The sequence below is a fragment of the Electrophorus electricus genome, chromosome 13, assembly GCF_041902795.1.
Source record: "Electrophorus electricus isolate QZ-2024a chromosome 13, ASM4190279v1, whole genome shotgun sequence".
Lineage (NCBI taxonomy): Eukaryota > Metazoa > Chordata > Actinopteri > Gymnotiformes > Gymnotidae > Electrophorus > Electrophorus electricus.
Genome location: NC_137509.1, coordinates 16160567 through 16180320, shown reverse-complemented (window position 1 = coordinate 16180320; position 19754 = coordinate 16160567). Strand labels below are relative to the sequence as shown.

At 41.8% G+C, this 19754-nt stretch overlaps 3 protein-coding genes and 1 non-coding gene across 4 annotated transcripts; all 4 read right to left on the bottom strand.

The window, feature by feature from the left end:
- Nucleotides 1-26: 26 nt before the first annotated feature.
- On the bottom strand, nucleotides 27-6431 carry zgc:56231 (kinesin-like protein KIF20A). The gene is made up of 18 exons (XM_027013150.3): nucleotides 5513-6431; nucleotides 5327-5419; nucleotides 5111-5230; nucleotides 4886-5024; nucleotides 4558-4742; nucleotides 4262-4343; nucleotides 3995-4174; nucleotides 3647-3758; nucleotides 3341-3403; nucleotides 3116-3262; nucleotides 2696-2861; nucleotides 2028-2207; nucleotides 1499-1638; nucleotides 1061-1226; nucleotides 849-981; nucleotides 687-757; nucleotides 353-472; nucleotides 27-278 (listed from the first exon to the last, which is right to left on the bottom strand). The coding sequence occupies exons 1-18, from the start codon at nucleotides 5633-5635 to the stop codon at nucleotides 45-47; spliced, it is 2454 nt and encodes an 817-aa protein (XP_026868951.2). The 5' UTR covers nucleotides 5636-6431; the 3' UTR covers nucleotides 27-44.
- Nucleotides 6432-6569: 138 nt separating this feature from the next.
- On the bottom strand, nucleotides 6570-8313 carry rps20 (ribosomal protein S20). The gene is made up of 4 exons (XM_027013165.2): nucleotides 8159-8313; nucleotides 7562-7661; nucleotides 7302-7375; nucleotides 6570-6879 (listed from the first exon to the last, which is right to left on the bottom strand). Exons 1-4 carry the CDS (start codon nucleotides 8159-8161, stop codon nucleotides 6697-6699), a joined length of 360 nt encoding a protein of 119 aa, XP_026868966.1. The 5' UTR covers nucleotides 8162-8313; the 3' UTR covers nucleotides 6570-6696.
- Nucleotides 7443-7512, bottom strand: LOC113579327 (small nucleolar RNA U54). Its single transcript, XR_003410862.1, has one exon. It is a non-coding gene; the product is annotated as a small nucleolar RNA U54 (small nucleolar RNA).
- A 1348-nt stretch (nucleotides 8314-9661) lies between the features above and the next one.
- On the bottom strand, nucleotides 9662-19501 carry plag1 (pleiomorphic adenoma gene 1). Its single transcript, XM_027013133.3, has 3 exons — nucleotides 19375-19501; nucleotides 13649-13987; nucleotides 9662-13451 (listed from the first exon to the last, which is right to left on the bottom strand). The coding sequence occupies exons 2-3, from the start codon at nucleotides 13882-13884 to the stop codon at nucleotides 12497-12499; spliced, it is 1191 nt and encodes a 396-aa protein (XP_026868934.1). The 5' UTR covers nucleotides 13885-13987; nucleotides 19375-19501; the 3' UTR covers nucleotides 9662-12496.
- Nucleotides 19502-19754: the final 253 nt, after the last annotated feature.

The following is a 19754-nucleotide window of genomic DNA, read 5'->3' as shown; positions in this document are numbered from 1 at the left end:
TTTAAAAAAAATCAGATATCTGCTCAAGTCACACAGGCAGTCACTCAGTTGGGTTTCTTCTTCAAAGAGGTGGTAGTGCGAACGGATTTTCTGATCGTGCGACACAGGTTTCCTGAGGACGGGGATGACATTGATTCTTTGATATTCACTAGCAGTCCTCGCCTCTGACGTGACTGCCCTGCAGAATCATTGGCCTGCTTAGAAAGCCCCTCCTTCAGAACACACAGTTCTGCCTCCCTTTCTGTGAGCTCACCCTGCAAACGCTCAGCTTCTCGCTCCTGTTGGCAGCAAAGAGCAAGCAGGTGTGATGCACACGTACGCACAGACGTGTTGAGAGCATACCTTTGCCTACCTGATGAATCAGCCTGTTCTGAAGATTCTGGACCTTGGTGAGCTTCTCCATGTAGCTCTCTCCAGCTTCCTGCAGAGTTTCAGTCAACTCCTGTACGCGCTTCTCAAGAGATGTGATCAACTACACGAAGGACACTCATTTCAAATGACCACACAATGGAGGACCATTATTCCTAGTTTGTTTCTTTAAAAAAGTCTTCAAAAAAAAAAAAAAAAAAAAAGTCATGGTCAAAACAAAAATGTTGCAGACTGTTCAATATACAGTATGGACACCCTGATCAGGTAAAAGGTGACAAAACCAACCTTAAGACCATTTGTTCACATAATTCATCTACCTCTTGTTTCTCTGCACAAAGCTGTTCCACTGCACATTTGTCCTTGTAGAGTAGTTTGAACCGATCAGAATCTTAAATTGAACAAAAACACCCACACAGTACTCAATGGGCTAAAAGGAGGGGAAATCAAAAATAAATAAATAAATAGCCCCCCCTCCCCACCTGTTTCCTGTGTGGTTGGATGCATGGGGTCAGTCTGTGTGGAGTTTTCCTGCTGGAGAGCTGATGCAAAACCAGCAGCAGGTGCAGAACTCTGGTGTTTCCATTCCAGTTCATCAACACGCATCTCAAGCTCCTAAATGTACAGTAAATCAATGAGGTATTAAAGACAACAAAACGCATGTGTTTTTAGATTCAGTTCATGTAGGGGACACCTTGGCCCGGTCCTGCTCTGCTGTATAGTCCTCCAGAGGGACGTAGTCTTCTTCTAGACGCTCCAGAGCGCACTGATAAGCATGCTCCTTCAGTGCCTCTTTATACATCTCAAATGTGCTGTCCATCTTCTCCTCATAACTCTCCTTCAAGTCTGCCATCTGACGACTGAAACAGATAACCTTTTGTACAGCAATACAAGAGGTGGCATTGAAAGGTCCTTAAAGAGGTTTAGGAACACTCATTTCCACCCCACCCCCCAAAATAGATTCCATTATAGCAGTACATCACTACTTGCCACCAATGAAAATTACAAATACAGTACATTACTTCAGCATAAATAGGCATCCTCCACCTATGCCCAGTTTGTTCTGGACAGTGGTATTTGAACCATGGATCAGCAAATTGTGCAACACATGTACAGACCCACACCCACCAACCTGTGGAGCTCCTCAATCTCCATGATTTGCTGCAACATGGCATCTCCCATCTCTTTGCGGATTTGAATCTCTTGAAGCAGGTTTTTCTTTCGCTCAGCCAACAGTTTTGTCCTCAGACTCTCCACCAAAATCAGAAGCTCCTGCCCATAAGAGATGAGCCATTTATTTATTTTACAGAGCAAAGACCATTTGCCATCCTTTTATTCATTTACATTTTTGGCAGAGAAACTTTAAAAAGTGCTGTCATCTACTCAAAGAATGCAACCTAGCCAGGAAGGAGGTTAGAATTCAAGATGAACTAAGTTACAGGAAACGTGATGCCTAGAAGAAGTGCAAAGTGAGCATAAAAAGGTCTACATCACATACAACAGATGTTAGAATGGTTGTGTTGAAGATTAAATTTCATACTACCGTTTTGAGTAACTGAAAGTCTATTTGCTGGTTTTACTGGATCTCTTCATAAGAATCTCATGAAGATTTTATTCAGCATGATTTATGCAAACATTTGTGCAAGAGGTAAATACATCACCTCCTGAGGCAATATCGACATGTCTGCTTCTTCATCACCATCCAACAACTCATCCTCTGATAGGTAGTCATCCACTGCCTGGGTGTCAATTAGCCCATTGGTCAACAACGGCTTACCATTCCGGCCAATCAGGCGTGGTGCTAAAGACTCAAGAGAGCGGGGTGGGATCACCTGAACCACCTGACAGGGAAGGGGGGGGGGGGGGGAGAGAGAGAAAGCATGCTAGTTCAACTATTGTCACATCCCTTTTCCTTGATGTCCAGGAAGCTTTTCAAAAAGGAATGGCTCAGGCAGCAATTCCAGCAAATAAAACATGAATCAAGAAATATGCCAGGCCTTTAGCATGCCTGAACCACATCTGTCCAACATGATCCAAATTTTACAGCCTGATGCATATTCTTGATTCCCCACCAAAACTCAAGCTTTACAGCACTCAAGCAGTAGCATGACATACACATGTCAAACATTTATCAGAGGTCCTCGATCCCTGCCTTGATCCAGCTCATACACATGATCCAGGTAATCAAGAGCTGCAGAGGTCTGCGTTACCTGGCTAAGGTGCCTTGGGAGCATGAACATAAACCTGGCCTAGCTGAGAGTCCCTGAAGACCAGACTGAGAACCTCATTCATCAATCAAATGTCACTGTCCATAAGGTGGCAGCAGTACCTCCTTGGCAATGGCAGAGAACTTCATGACATGGAGAGTCTCATCATATGTGGAGGCACACTGGTTGATGTTGACAATCATGGAGGCCCTGCCTCGGCCACAGAACACGCCCTGGAAGAGGCGGGTCAGCTTGCTCTCCCGAAACGGGACATATCCATTCTTCGCCCTGGGAGGAAGGTGCATGCACAGGCTCTTTAGAGGCAGAATGTCATACACCTGACCAAAAGCACCCAAGTCCAGTCCTAAAGATCTGCTGCACAGTTTACCTCCAAATCCAATGTAATGCACCCAATATCAAGACTATGCTGAAAACTTTGGTTAACGGACTTCTGGCTACTTGGCCTGATCCAGACAACCAAAAGAATGTAAGCCACTAGCTGAGAAATCCAAGCTAACCCCTGGAGCTGTGCATGAGCCTACCGGTCGCCTTGGTTGTTGCGGAGTGCTACCATGCACTTGCCCAGAATGAGCAGTGAGGTGTTGATGTTACCCGCCTCTTTCAGGCGCTCTCCAAATGTTTTGGTCTTGTTGCACCGCTCCGAGCCGGCAAGGTCGCACAGTGAAAGCCTGAAGGGGAAGTACGGCCCATTGTGAAGCCACCCGCACACCCACAGCTCATCTATTCTTACAGCAAGAAACACTTACTCAGACATTCCTTGGACATCAGTTCCATCGACGCGCATCAGCTTGATGGTGAAAATGCTGTGGCTGTGTGCAGTGAAACCAGCAGATCGAACAAAAGCAGTGTGGTACCCATAAAACTAGCACAAATGGGTGCACAAAGCTAGGCCAGAGCCTTCATATGCCTCAGTGCAGTGTTTCACAAAGCTGCAGTCATAAGTAACCTTTGGCAGGGAACACGCCATAATGGCATATAGGGCCTTGTAGTGTTCTAGTCAATGGGACCCATGCAGTAAGGAGTTCGGTAAGAAAGTACGAGGGCAAGGTCACCTTCTGCTGGATGACTGGTTCATTTTAGTGGCAGCAGCACTGCGGTTCTTGTTGCCCACTCGCAGCACCTTGGCTGCCTCCTCAGAAGTCTGGACATTAACCCACCGCAGATCTACCACGTAAACCAGTACACCACAGGGTGGGTCATATTTCCAATCATTTCAGTTAATAAACATTTACTTGTGTTAAAGTACAAAACAAAATGCCTCAAGCCATTACAACATCAAAAGTTCAGCTCCGTTTTGTCTCTTCAATATCCCTTATGCAGAGCATGTTGGCACAATGCAAGCCACCAATAACAAATAAATAAAAACATTAATAAAGTAGTTAAATCAAGGGCCACATCACCTCTAACATAGGAGTTTCCTGCACTGTCTTCACACACGCGCAATGCAGGACGTCTCCTTGCCTTGTTGGCAATAGTTAGCTGAAGCAGGTCATACACTTGCTCGTTGTAGATCTCGTAGTAAGACACCCACATGGAGTATGAACACTGCATGTCCTCACTGGACCCCTCTGCACTGTCCACTAAGAGAGAAGCAGACAAGCATGTACATTAAAAAAACGCTTCCTGTTCAGCTTACATGGGGTTACATAGCTATGTGAATTTTTTACCGGTCTGATCATAAGAGACTCCAGAAAAGGAGAGACTATTGACAGAAGAGGAAGAGCTCCTGCTCCTGGTAGGTTCAGAGTCCTGCAGACACAAACACCAGGAGCAAATTACTTCTTAATCCACCCCATGAGAAGCCAACCTCTTCAGCTTTGCAAAGGACAGTTTGAAGAGAGCATTTCAAATTGTGGGAACAGAACTGTCTTAAAAATCTGAGTTGTATAGATTTGTATGGATTATATGATTTGAGATTTGGTTGGCCTCTCCTGCTGTGGATGTGTGACGACTGAGCTAGTACCTCTTTGAGCAGACTGAAAAGGGCCACCTTGGCAACCCTCTCTGCCCGGAGCTGATCCAGATCCAGCTTCTGTACATCTGAGCTCAAGTACGGCCGCAAGTCCATGTGCTCATACAGTCGCCCGCCGATGTGCTTGAACACTGCCTCCAGAGCACGTGGCAAAACCCCAGGGTCCTTGGCAGAACCTGTACTCACATACATGCACACAATGGCCAAAGGCTAATGGCAAATGAAGAGCATATAACTGATCATGTGAAGCATCTTACACATCCTCATGTTGCAGCATGTTTACGCTTAATCATGCACCTCTCACACTGATAGTACGTGCCTTGTATAGTGTGGGTCTTTCCAGCATTGGTTACACCATAGCTGAACACCAACGCATTTTTGCCATGCAAAAAGTCCTGCACTTGTGGCTTGATTGTTCCATCAAAAAACTCCACCTGAGTTGCCTCCGGTGCAAAAATCTACATTATAGACACAAAGCATGACACAGGGCTGCATAGAAGAGGTCACAATAGACTTTGACAGAAAGGTGGCAATGCTGAAGCACCTTGGTGAAACTGAACTTATGAAGCTGATGACCAACGCCTCTCTCACTGCTCTTCATGGTGGCAGAGCCTTTAGGCGCATGCAGAGTGGCAGTTTCTGCACTCTCCAACACCACACAGCCCTGAGCAGAAGAGAGCATAGAAGAACACGCACTCAGTAGACTCAAACTCCAAGTTCAGGCAACTTGAAACAACAGCCATGCTCTGCCCACACAGACCTGGTCCTCATTATTGTTGAGTTCTTCCTTGCTAAAGGGACGAACCCGGAGGTACACACGGAGCTGCTGCTCTGAAGCATCTGCTGACTCACTCTAAGGACAGAGACACACACACACAAAATTGTGACTTGCTCAATACTCCATGTGCACAGATGTGAAGTGGCACCTGTGAAAGTAAATTAGTACCTGTGAATTAATAGAAGAAAGGCCAGAAAGTTCCGGAAGCACAACATGGTGAGGCTCACAAGCTGTTGACTGCATGGCCAACAAGTCTACATCCTCGTGTGTCAGGTCAATAGTCGTTGCCATGGCTATCTATGAGAAAGCTTATTGTTAGACACCAACCTAAGAAACAATTAGCCATGCTTATATAATGACTGCATGCTTACCAAAGAAAGATAAGTGCTTTTAGGCAAAACTAGAAATCAACAAACTTTCCCAAACTCCTCTGTCCCAATTCAACTTATTCAGCAAAATATAGCAGCAGGATTTCAAAACATGTCAGCAACTATGCTACAGACTGAAAAACAGCTTTATCCACTTTCAGTAATGAGCTGAAATCCCTTGCAAAAATAGCTGCCAACCAATCAGGTGTCAGTTCCAAAACTTTCTCACTAATCAGAGCTGAGCAACAATCAGCTTCTGCAGGGTGATGCTACACCTGCCTTAGAGGGACCTCTACTGTAGATGAATGCTTAGAAGTTACTTACAGCCTTTCTGTGGGCATTGGCCTTCTAATCTTATTTGGCAACATGCAGCCATGTTTTATTATATTACTATTAATAATAGCATTTTTTTGTGAAACATTTATTGTTTTAAGGAAAATAGATTTCTTGTAAATGTCAGCGAGTTGATTTTCCAAGGCAATATAAGGTCTGAGGCTTATCATGCATAACTCAAGTAATTAAATCAAGACAAAGAAAATAGTTTGGTGTAAAGATAAATATGAAGCATCAGGGTTACTATCTTCCACTCAACTTGAAGCTGCAATATATTTTCTTATACTTGGAACATGAAGAAAATACCTAGAAACCCATAAATAACTTCTGCATCGCAGATACAAAGCCCACCATACACAATACTGTTGCAGAAACATGAAATTAAGGCTGGTAACCAGTTGCTGCTAACTTTCTAGTTGTCAGGTCTCCATTTTTGTAGACAAGAACATTCTTAGGAATATCACAGCAAAACATTATGCCCATTATGCATTTAATAGTTTCTAGTAAAACAACGTGAACCACTCTTGCTTTGCTCACTTGGAGTCCAAGATATTTTATTAAAACAGAAAAAAATTAAAACAGAACACCCATTTTATCATTTCTTTATTTTTATGGAGTTGAGAGTAGCTCGATTTGGCCATCCAAAGCCATTTATGCATCAGCGATGGTAACTTCAACCTCGACCCCAGGCTCAATGCTGATGCTGGTGATCTGCTTGACGATCTCCGATGGGCTGTGAAGGTCAATGAGGCGCTTGTGGATCCTCATCTGGAATCTGTCCCAGGTCTTGGAACCCTCTCCACAAGGAGTCTTACGGGTGGTAATGCGCAGAGTCTGGAGGGAGCACACTGGATCAGCTCACAGACCCAACATTTGACCATGTCCTTAAATCTTACACCAAGAGTATTTGAAAAGTATAACCATTCAAAAATGCATGGCCATGAACCACACTGTGTTACCAAGTTAAACTAAACCTTAAGTATGAAGCTGAACTTCATGTGGTCTGAAGGTGTATATTTACCAAGCACTAACAAACACCTTCTCATTCTTCTAAAGCAATTAACACTGATAAAATATTTCGACAGCCCCCCATTTCCGGCCATGTCATATTTTGAGGCGGGACGTCCAGAACTCTAAGGTTCCGCACTGTTCTATTTATTCTGCACTGAGCTTGAGCTTAGCCGGACACAAGGCAGCACATTCATGCTAGCATTAAGATGCTCAAAAAGTCATTTCAGATGTACAGGATTGTTTACCTTAGTAGGCATGCGCACTGGCCCCTTCACCTTAAGGCTCTTTTCCTTAGCCCCCCGGATCAGATCAGCACACACTGCAAAGTTTTAACAGGTTCATATAAGCAAGACAAATATGGAGTAATATCAGGTTCAGTCAACAACAGGGGGCTCAGAATAGCGTATTATAGAAATCACACACAGAATCATTCTAATGTTGTTATCCTCATAGCCAGAGGTTTTGCTTAGAAAAGTGAAACGAGGCCCTGGTCTTATGCACTGACCCTTCTCGAGAGACTTGACATTGCGGCTCGTGAGGGTGATCCGGATGCGGTGAATGGCCACCTCAGGCTCAACGGGAGCTTTGCCGGTTTCTTTGAATGCCTGGGGGGGGAGGTGAAGATTATTCAAATTTCTGGAAGCAAATTAATGAAGCTAATGTGTTAAGCAAACACTTAGTATACAAACTATGAAGCCATTGCTTTTGTATAGTTACAATCAAGCTTTAGTCAAGTTATCGTAAAAGAAATTCGCATGTTTCCAAGTGGACAATGAGTGACGTTTCATAGCGGCTAACGCCGCTTTTATGTTCAATAACCGTGCAGGACAATTCAGACGTGCGAGACTAACAAACACGTACCTGACTAGCTAGCAAGTGTTTATAAACCAAAACTTATAACACCGATTTTTTTCCCACAACTTTATTTAGCCAGCCTGCCAGCTAGCTAACGTTAGCCAAGTAGCCTCAAACACAACTAACTTGGTAAGAACCACACGTGTGGCTAACACTGTCTATTTACTTCTAGGCATTTTCTTTATTTCAGCACATTCCCACCGATACAGCTACAACAAAATACGTGAACACGCCTGGAGAGAAATACCATAGTGTGTATTCCTGGCCGACTTATTCGTATAAGTAAGGGGCGAACAGCGGTGAGCCAGGATACGTAGACTCAGAGTCTCCGCTTCTATTCTGGAAAAGGAAGGCTGCGAGGCCTGCTTGTGGGGTTATATAACACATCCGGGTACCGCGCGACCTGTGCACCCGCTCGCGCACGACCAATAACGCCAAAGAGGAGCTGGCGCGAGCTCGGAACGAGGGTCACGGAGTCCACGCGAAGCTTCAGGACGTGCAGTCTCTCGCGGCGCTGTTGCCAGCGGCTGCCATGGTAGCGCTGTATCTCAGCAGCGGTTACTTAAGCTGAGCACCATGTACTTGGTAACACAAATGGCCAAAAATACTGCCTATTTATGCGCTGAATTAATTTGTGTATTTATTTCACTCATATTTATTTAGCGTAACAGATCATTTTGTTAAAATTAACATTACCAAACAATAGCAAAAATTGGGTGTGTGGAGATTTTACAAGGCTAGGACCGGACATTATTTCCGATCTCATTAAACCTCAGCGGATGAGTAGCTAATATATAGAAAGCTATTATTGGTATGTACGTCAGATCATATACAGCGAATAATTCAAAAATAACAGTACTGGCGTAATTTTCAACAGTTTTCATAGCCCTGTTTCACTAATGCAAAGGAATTCGTGGGCAGGAAAACTAAATAAATGACGTAAAAGTAGACGTCACCTTATAAAACAACGGATTTAGATCGAGCAAGATTGCCCATATATATATATATATATATATATATATATATATATATATATATATATATATTTATTTATTTATTTTTTTCTTCAGTCATTTTTCTTTTCTTCATATCGCTTTTATTTTATGCAACATTAAACATTCCTGATATCAAATTATATAGCCCTACAATATTCGTATTGTTGTATTGCCAAATATATAACTTAATATATAGTTAATTCTTTGTTGTTTATTCGGATAGTCCTCAAGTTATTTTGAAAAGAAATTCGATCCTCATCCCTACATTTTTTAAACAAGTAGGCTAATTATATCAAATTATTAATGGTTGCATTTTCAGTGTCAAAGGCTCTAAATAAATCTTCATAACCAGCAAATCCATAATTGAGTTATGTAAAATAAAAAATAATTAAACTTTGGTTTTCAATCTCCCACTGCTGCCATAGGCCTGTCATTGCTCTGGTACTTCAAAAATGTTATTGTAAACAGTGCCTATCTAATGTACAACAAATTATTATTATTTTAGTGAAGATTCACATCACAAATTTACTATAGTTGATTTGAAAAAGTAGAAACATTTGACATTCCCTCTCTACACATCAATATTATCAAATCAATTTTTACTTATTTATCTTCTCGTGTGCACTTTCTAGATTATGAACGGTATGCATATATGATCACCTACCGTATTTTGCTAAATCAATGTCTTATAGTCAGTAAGTCAAAAAGCAAACAAAACAGACCAGATATGCATAAAAATTAATTTTAAATTCTACCAAGACAACTTTTGTTTGTTCAGAAAATACAAATACAGCAAGGTTATATCTACTTAAGAATGTTTAGCTAATTTGACATGCTCATGCAGAACTACAGAGAAGCACTTCTTAAAGTGAGTCCTTCTGGTTTATTGAGCTCTCAGTACTGTGGACAGTTTTAACACTGGACCGAATCTCTCCTCTCCTCACATAGCAGCAAAGGTCGTCTGAATGCACACAGATGCAATCTCTCTCACTCTCATTCTCTCTCTCAACACCCAACAACCAGTCATTCACCTTCTACAACATACACCTGGCTCACCCAGCCAGCCAATAAATAACTTTCTCTTTGGATGATGTCATCTGGAGTAGACAAAAGGAAATGCAGGCTGCAGCAGCAAGTTCTCATTACAAATACATACTCATACACATGTGCGCGCGCGCACACACACACACACACACACACACACACACACACACACACACACACACACACACACACACACACACACAAACACAAACACACACACACACAGGTATATGAATCATTCTGTCAATGGGATATACATTTACAACAGTAGTTTGTAAAAGTACATTAAAGTAACATATACATTGATTAGCACTATCACAGGATGACATTACAGAAATGTGATTAAAACAATGAGGACAACAACACGAGGACACAATGTAAAAACACTATTATGGCTGGAATGCTGTCTCTCCATGAAGCGATCGCTATTTATCTTTCATTCTTTCCTCTCCCCTTCAACAGGTTGTGAGATCAGAGGCTACTTCTGCCAAGACCCTCCTCTTGAACATTACTATGGCAACATCCAGCTCCAAAAAAGGTCTGTTAGTAAGGGCCACAGCACCTTACCAACACATCACAATATGACACACAAGGACACTCCCTCCTTAACACACAGTCTTGGATTTAAAGTAAAACAAAACAAAACAAACAAAAAATGGGGAATAAAAAGTTCTATTGCGCCATCAATGGCTACATTTTGTCCAATAGCAGCATTAACTAAATAGAGACTGTGTTCCACTTGTGCACATATGCGCAATGAATGATGGTACCACTGAAACTGAACAGGAGAATTGCTAAAGGTCTGTGTCTCCCAGTGAGAACGCCCTCAAACACAGCAATTCAGCCAGATTCCCTATGTAATCAGAGTCAGGAACTCAGCAGCATTAATGACATCACTCTTTTAGACCTTAAATGTGTTCAGGCATTCTAGTTTGCCCTCTTCAACACATTTTTCCCAATACTGAAATATTTTCAAACTGCATTTTTGAACAGGCTTCTGAAAGCATTTTAGAGCTTTATGAAAAGAGGAAGTGTATGGAAAAGTATGCATGGAATAAACCTTTCGTGTAGGTTAATGTGTCATTGAGAGACACAGACATTTTGTGCAATGAAGCAAAAACAGGAGAAATGTACAAAGTAAAACACTGTATGAAGTGTACCTGTAAAAATATCACATATAGTATTTTGATTTTTGTATATACATGCTAACAATCTGCTTGAGAGCTAAATATGACATCTAAAACCATTTATGAGAAAGATTCTTAAAAAACACATAGATAACATGCCAAAACAAAGGCATCAGATTTTTCTTAAAAGTGCTATTATGAAAATATGCCCAAAGCGCAGGCTTTCCAGCACCCAACCCTTAGCTCCCAATGTAAGTTCAACATGAACCAGACATTCACTCAACACACACCCCTATCATAACCAACCTTAAACAGGACACCCCCCCCCACTCACACACACAAATCTATTTCTAGAGGGGTATGGCTGGGCAAAGATTGTGTCATCTATAGATTGTGGGTTTTTACAGTTTGTTTGTAGCCTGTGTAGAAATATTTGTTGAAATGTTTGTTGAATTTTATTAAATTCATAAAAGGCCACTGCACAGACTGTGTCGGTCCTTAAGTGTTCTGTGCTCTGATAGCCACAGCACATATTGCTGCAACTGAATGTTTTGTTGTTTTGTTATACTAATGATTTAATCAGTGCAATGAACAGCATTCTGGTGGACGAGGTTGAGAGTTGAAATGGTAACGGGAAATACGAGAGCAAATAGAAAGAAGACAAAGACAAATATGACAAGGGAGGAGACGCAGAAGAGAAGCGTTGAAGAACTGTTGGTGTGTGAAGTCTTCGTATTGTCTGTCTATGCTTCCCTTTATCGCTTTGTATTGTGAAGCAGATCTGCACTGGTAAAGTTTCAGGCCCTTAAAACGAGCAGCAGCATGAAGGCAAACAGCCATAAAAAAACAACAACAAACAAACAAACAACTAAAACCAAGATGAGCTGAGCCTTCCTCACTCTGGCTCTGAGGGGTTTGGTTGCCTTTGGCTGTGTGGAGTTCTGACACCATCACTCAAATGCTGGCATTTAAGTACCCAAAAGGTTATGAGTCAGCAAAACATGAAAAAAATTAACAGAAATATCAGATTTTTTCTTTTAACTTTGACGGAACTTTAACGTCACATTAACAAGTTCAAAGTGCTAAATGGGAGGGTTTTGAAAGCTATATGCTCTAAGCATAGAGCAAAGCTTCACTGTAAAACTGCTTTGCAGACACGCGTTTTTTAAAACAAAGTGATTTCATTTTGTTTCATCATGCGATGTTCCATATCCTCTTTCGATAACATGACTTGTATAATGCCTCCACATTGTGCTGAAATAGATTTATTTGAGAGAGTGATATGTTCTCAAAGACACGTTTTGTATTACTTAGGAAAAGTGTTGCTGTGGTGATCTATGTTATTAAGTGCCAAGTCGGTTGTAAGGTGTTGGTACGAGTGCTAACGTAACTAAGGGTGTATGAACATACAAGTTTAGGTCACTGAAAGGCTTGGTGAAAGCGAGGCAGGGTTGTGGTTGTATTCAGGCTTTGTGAATTTGTGTAATTGGCCGTGAGCGCGTGGGTCTGTGAGAGTGTGTGTGGATGCGTGAGCGGGCCCAGAGGATCGGGCGCGTCTTGGGAGGGTGCGATCGTGGGCAGCATCTCATCTTGGCTGTATGAGATGCCAAAGGCAGGTCCTGCCCCCTGACTGTAGGGCAGGAAGTTAAACAGCGGTGACAGGAAGTCCAGAGATGGTGCTGCTGCCATCTCCCCAGCAGCGGCAGTGCCGCCACTCAGCTTGGGCGTCTCCTCTGCCTGCAGCTCCAGCAGGTAGCTCTCCAGCTCTGCCCTCAGTGGCGGGGGTGGGGGCGAGTAGGAGCCATGGGCCAGTGGATAACGCAGTGCCAGGGCGCCTGCCGCTGGAGACATGTGCGAGGCCTCCGACAGCTCCAGTGGCTCAGCCTTCACGCGCAGCAGCTCGTGGGCATGGCTCTTCTTCACATGACGTGTCAGATGGTCCTTGCGGCCAAAGCGCTGTGCACAGTATTGGCACAGGAAGTCCTTGCGGCCCGTGTGCACCACCAGGTGGCGCCGCACGTCCTTGCGGGTGTAGAAGCGACGCTCGCAATGCTCACACTGGTGCCGCTTCTCCTTGGTGCCGGAGGCGCTCTTGCCTGCGTGCCCGCGCAGGTGCTCCAGCAGCAGTGGCGTGCTGGCGAACGGCTGCAGGCACACCTGGCACGTGAGGTCGCCGCGGTGGGCGGCGTGCAACGCCTGGTGCCGCCGGAAACCCAGCTTGGTGTTGTAGGTCTTGCCACACTCTGTGCAGCTGAAGGCCTCCTTGTTGGGGTCGTGTGTGTGGAGGTGGTTCTTCAGGTGGTCTTTGCGGTGGAACATCTTCTCACAGTAGCTGCACTTATGGCTTTTCTCCGGCGAGTGCGTGGCCATGTGCCTGCAGAGATAGAGTCACGTGCACAAACAGTGAGTGGGCGCACAACCAGCGAGCGAGGACAAGGCTTGTGATATCACATACCACACAGAACACTGCCCCATCATGGGGCAACTGACCTGCATCTGATCTGAAGTGTCACCCTGTCTATCAAATAAGCAGACAGCACATGTTTTTGTTTTTCTGAGTGTTTTCCTCACCGAAGAAGTTTGTATTTGGAGACGAAGGCCTTGGTGCAGTCGGTATGTGTGCAGCGGTATGGCCTCTCGCCTGTGTGCGAGTAAGAGTGCACCTTCAGCTTCTCCACACTGTTGAAGGCCTTCTCACACAGCTGACAGGGGAAGTTCTTCCTCCCCTTCCCCTCTGGCCTCCTCTTCCTTGCTCGATCACCCTCTGCCGGGTTGGTGCAGTCTCCGCCGGGGGAGACGGTGGCCATGGTGACCTAGCACGGGCTGGCCACACGGTGGACGCGTGTGGTGCGTCCGAACGCTGACGGAGCGATAGAGGCCGGATCTTCAGTTCCACGGAGAGGCCAGGCCCTGAGGGGGTGGAAGAGAAGGACACAAATAGCCAGAGAGCAAACAGATCGGAGGAGATCAGACATATGTCTTTCACTCCTGCTGGAGGATGTGGTGGTTCCTGATCCTCAGCTTGACACTGCAAAGTACGTTGCCTCTCCCAGCACAGTTGATGGGCTAATGAGGCATGCTGAAACACTAACGTATGAAGCCATACGTGTCACCCATGAACAAACGGGTTCACGCTAAACACACAACTTATTCCTCTTGGGGAATGGAAAAGTGATTGGAAGGTGCCAACACTGCAGAAACATAGGTCTTTAAATAATTTGACAGTGACACAGATTTGGTTGTTTAACACTGCAATTTAGCACTGAGGTTTTGGGAAAAAAAATAACTGGAGTTAAAGTGCAGAACTCAATTTAACATTATTAGTATCTATATTAGGTAAACCATTTATAGATATATAGAAATGTACTGTATCTGTGACCCAAACGTAATTTCAATGGACTAATTTCATTTGACAAAATGAACATAAACCTAAATAAAATCACCATGTCTTAGTACAACAACGTTACAAGACCTCAGAATACATTACTGCCCGAGGTCTCCTAGGTGTCACTCTTAGAGATCACTTGAGTATCTTTCCTGGTGGTGCTTAGCTGGGTCTATAATGAGGTCGTGTTAAGTTTTTGCTTGTTTTGGGGCATTTCTGTTCAGTAAGTGGTGGTTCAGTGGGGTTCAGGTCAGGTGATCTGTAAGGAACTTTAAGTAATTCATCTGTTCATTTCTCTCCTTGTAATCTATAACACCAAACTATTATATTTTGTCTTCTTGTCTTCCTCTGAAGGAAAGCACCATCCAGTGAATATTGAGGTATTTGGTTGCATCTGAACATTTAGGATTCCTGTGTTCAATTTGCTGCTGTTATTAACAACGATGAGTGAGTCAGATTCACAGATTCAGCATGCATGCCCATGCCTCCATCATGGTTGGCCATGTCTTTTTTTTTGTCCACACTTTCATCTTTCTGTGACTCTGATGTTGGTTTATCATTTGGTCCCCAGAACATTTTCCCCAGAACTCTACAAGGTGTTCATGTTACGTGTTTTTTGCAAAATATGTCTTTCTTGAGGTTTACAAGTGGATTCCATCTTTGGTAAACCCTCTGAAGTCATGCTAATGTATTATTTTCCTTATAGAAGACTTTGAGTATAACACTGTGATGAAAAACCTCTTCAGTCATCCACCACTGTGATCCTTAATGGTCTATCGGATCATTTGTCATTGCAAGGATCACTTGTGCATTCTTGCTTCTTGACAAACTGTACCAACTGTTGATTTTGAACCATCTAATATTTGGCTGTGGCTATGACTGATTTAATGCTTTGTTTTTCCAGCACTGTGATGGCCTGCTTTATTGGTATTGACACTTTTTTGGTCTTTATGTTGTCAGACAACAGCAGCAGAGTCCTGATGCAAATGCCATATCAAGACTCAGCTCCAGATCGTCTGTGAAGGCTCCCATGTGTGAACTAACCATCACAGGCCCCCCGGAACTAAGCAGTCATTTGTCCAAATATGTTTGGCTCCCTAAAATGGGATGTCTATAAAAGATACCTTTAATCCTTATCCAGTGTGGATGTATGTGTATTTGAAGAAAGATTTATAGTTTGTATTTTAAACTTCACAACTATTGTTTTATTTTAAAATCAACATGTCAAATCCAATATGAATATCAAGCCAAAACAACAAATATTACATTTAAAATGTTATTGTCAATTATGCACAGACTATAATTTTAAAAGTGTTACTGTCTATGACATTGGACCTGTGTAAGATATCAGGGAGAACTAAACCTGCACACCTTTTAGAGGTGCATGTTAAAAGCTACAGCAGCCCTTCACAGCCTCTTTTGCAGCAGCATGACAAAGAGGTAAAAAGATATTTAAATGTTTTAAATGGTCCGTGCTCCTCTGTTACAATGTAACATCATGTGACACCCTGGCTCCAAATGGTCCATGCTCCTCTGTTACAATGTAACACCACATGTTACAGTATAACACCATGTGACACCCCTGACTCCAAAGCAAATGGACATACAGTTGGATGAGCAAACAACAACAAGATACATTTTTCTTTATACTTTTTCAGCCTATAGTGTGTCACTAACTTCTATGCACTCACACTGACAGCTTGAGTCTCTTAATTCTGAGGCTGTTAAATACATTTTTTTCTGGACTTATAAAAACATACAGATCATTTTTACATTCATCAAAAGAATTTTAGCCAACTAAGATACAGATTATGCACTGCAAAATAATTCAGTAAATAGATACCAAGACACTTTTAAGTAATACTTTTCAATAACTTTCAAGAATTTAGTATACTTAAAAAACTAAACATTTAGTCAACTGCAGCGAGCAGAGAGATATATTCCATCTTAAGGTGTTTTTCTCAAATGTATTAGTAGTCCTTTTTACATTTACATTTCCAGCAGAGCCCATTAACCTGGTGGTGTTAGCATCTTCCTTTACTTGCTCTACCAGGTGAGTTACAAGAAGTCCATTGCCTGCTTAATATGTCCCTAAGGCGTGTTACTCATAAGCTATGTTTTGGTTTGTGCTGCATGAACTTTGATGCTTTGCTAACATGCTGACATTTGGACATTTGATTTTTCTGTAAAATCATCCATGTTTCCGTTCATCTCAGAAGGCAGCGGCATTAAACGGAGTATCCTTTTTAATTTACATTCCAACACAACCTGCTGTTTTACTGTTGTTTTACCTGTTGTTTATTTTTCACTTTACATTTCCTCTCTAGATTAATATCCAATAACAAAATATAAAACAATTTAAACAAAATAAGAATTTTTTCTTGCTAATCCATGTTAATACTGTTTGTGTTGCTCATAAACTACAAGACAAGACTATTTACTATGGAGATCAAGTGACAATATCTTCAAATTTAATTATGCTGTGTGCAGTTCTGACAATTCTAAATTATATGTATGAATTCTTATTTAAATCAGCCAATAATTAATTGAATTTATTAAAAGAATTATTTACTTTTTCAGAACTACTGTAACTAATTGCCTAGTGAAAAGGCACGTGAACTCGACAAATGAAAAACAATGCAGCAAACTGGATTAATTTTACATTTTTTTTAAACATATAGACTCAGCAATTCATGTAACAGTTAATTGTTTAGTAATGATTAATCATCCATCATCATTAAAAAAATCAAAATATAGAAAATCTAGGTGGAAATCTAAAACACCCACATGAGCAAACATTTGCAACATATGTTTGAAAAGAACACACATTTCTTCTCAAAGTAACAGATTTTTTATAGCATAACTCTTAGTCTTACAAAAGCTATCAAGAAAGTTACCAAATGTATCGCACAGAGCAAGGTATTACATTCAGAAACCAAGTACATTATTTAAGACAAATTAACGTTTTGTGCATTGTGAATGTGTTATAAATGTGGCTTTAATACACCACAAAATTAGTCAACAACAAAATATGATTCAATGTTTAACAAGCAGTTTGCTGACTTATTAAATTGTGTTTTTACAGCAAAGTATGTTTTATACAGCAAACCAAGATATAAAAATGCAATGAGACAGAAGTTTACTACACATATAAGAAAATGTTCATTGTAAATTATGATATTAAACGCCATTATGATATTTCTTTGTTAGTTGTAGATAAATCAAGTAGGGCACGAAACAAAACGATCAAATACAATGCAAAGAAAACAGTATTTATATATCAACACTCCAAAGAGTCTACATTTTCTTAAAGAAAACTTCAAATGTTATTGCACTGTTAAAAGCCAGAAGACTCTTTCATAAATAACTCTGGAATACGGGGTTCGATCAAAAGCATAATTTAATCTCTGACTCTGGGTGTGCGTATGGACTGTGTCAAATCGCTCAGGCGGAAATGTGCGCACAAGTAGACTCGCTTAAGACACGCCAGTGGTTGCGCGACCGGAGTTTACATATCATACACGCGGAGTAACGCTATCTTGAAGCCCTCCGAAACAGAATTCACACTTCTTAAAGAGGCAGAATCTTCACACTTGTATCCACATTATACCAACAGCATAGCATAAATAACAATTGCCCCTAAACCCGATCAACCCTCTCGGACTCACTGCATAAAAGGACACTCAGGAACATTAAGAATGGGGTGCCCCTCTCGAGGAGGGCTATTTTACCCCCCCCCCTTCTCCACCTCACATATCCAGCCATACCACACATGTTCTTTCATCCTCTGCTAAGCCATAAATGCAAAGCAGAAGAACTTGGAAACGTATTTATAAAAACGGAGTCTATGTAGTTATTCTGCATGCACTGTCTATGAATGTCGTGCGTATCCCTGAGCGCGTATCCAAAAATGTTCTGTCTGTTTTTTTTGATAACACTACTTGATTACAGACCATACTCAATCTTACTCACACTACGTACATTCACACCACACTACACACACCAAACCTCTAATGATTATTGACCACTTAATAGGCTATTCTATTAATCACACAAATCTCGTACAATCCACTCTCACCCATGTCATGAAAGCAAATGAATTTTAATACAAATCCGCATGGCAGCGGTCTTATCTGGAATTAGACACTGTATTGGAGTAGAATTAGAGCAGACAGACACACCGCAGAAAATGTTTAGCATCGCCCAATTAGTCCCCCTCAACTTCTCCCTCCATTTTGGTTGTTTGTGATATTGACAAGCAACTTTCTCTCTCCGATAGCCTACTGAACGATTCGGAAACGCTGTATCACTTTTTGGCACGACCAATACGATCAATAGTATTCCTGAAAACTACATTTTGGCAACAATTTAATAAAACACGTGGACAAATACAACTGTAAAGCCTTTATCTATTTTTTTGGTATTACACGTAATACAGAATGTGTAAACGTGATTCTACCGACAACATCATGTTTACAGTCGTCTCGTGTGCATGTATGTGTCAAGTTTTGAGCAGCATGACTGCAGCGTGCATTTTATATTAATTTTTACAATATTTAAATGCGCGTGCGTTCGCTACGGCTATCCTCGTAGCACCGTCGTTATTATATTCAAAGAAAACCTAAACTGAACTAATTTTCTGAAGTTTTTCCAACTTTTTAAAACCTCGAGCACTTCCCCTGTTTATTGACATTCGTTTGCATTGAACGTGCCATGACAGAAGTTTCTAACATAATTTATATTAATTTTCTATGTATTTCTGCCTTCCGCTGCTTTTCTCGCAAGTCTCAAACTGGGCGCTGATTAACACAAACTTTTTTCCCTAGCTCACCCTCACTCTCATAATTGGAATAACCCCGATATTTTAATTCAAGAACACCGTAACAATTTAATTAATTTGCGTAAAACTTACCGTGGGAGCCTTAACATCCTTTCTAGGGCGTTTTTCTTGACTTTCAACTATTTTTCGAATTTTTAATAATTTTTTTCTCATATTTTTTGCTGGACGCGGCGGGCCTGAAAATTGTTTGCTTTCTCCTCTTTCCAGCAGCCATTGTGTAGGCTATGCGCTGCGATGCAACCAAACCCTGTTTGGCCACGCCCACACAGACGCCCTCCCTCTACGTAGCTGTGATTTGTGTAACGACCTGTCATTTTCATATTTCACTATTATTGACGGTGCCGTTCAAAAAAATCAAAATTTTCGGACTCGTCAGTGATTCTGTCAATCGAAATGACTCCATTTATTTCTATTAAAACAATAGGTGGGTTAAAAAATGGCCAGATCCCATG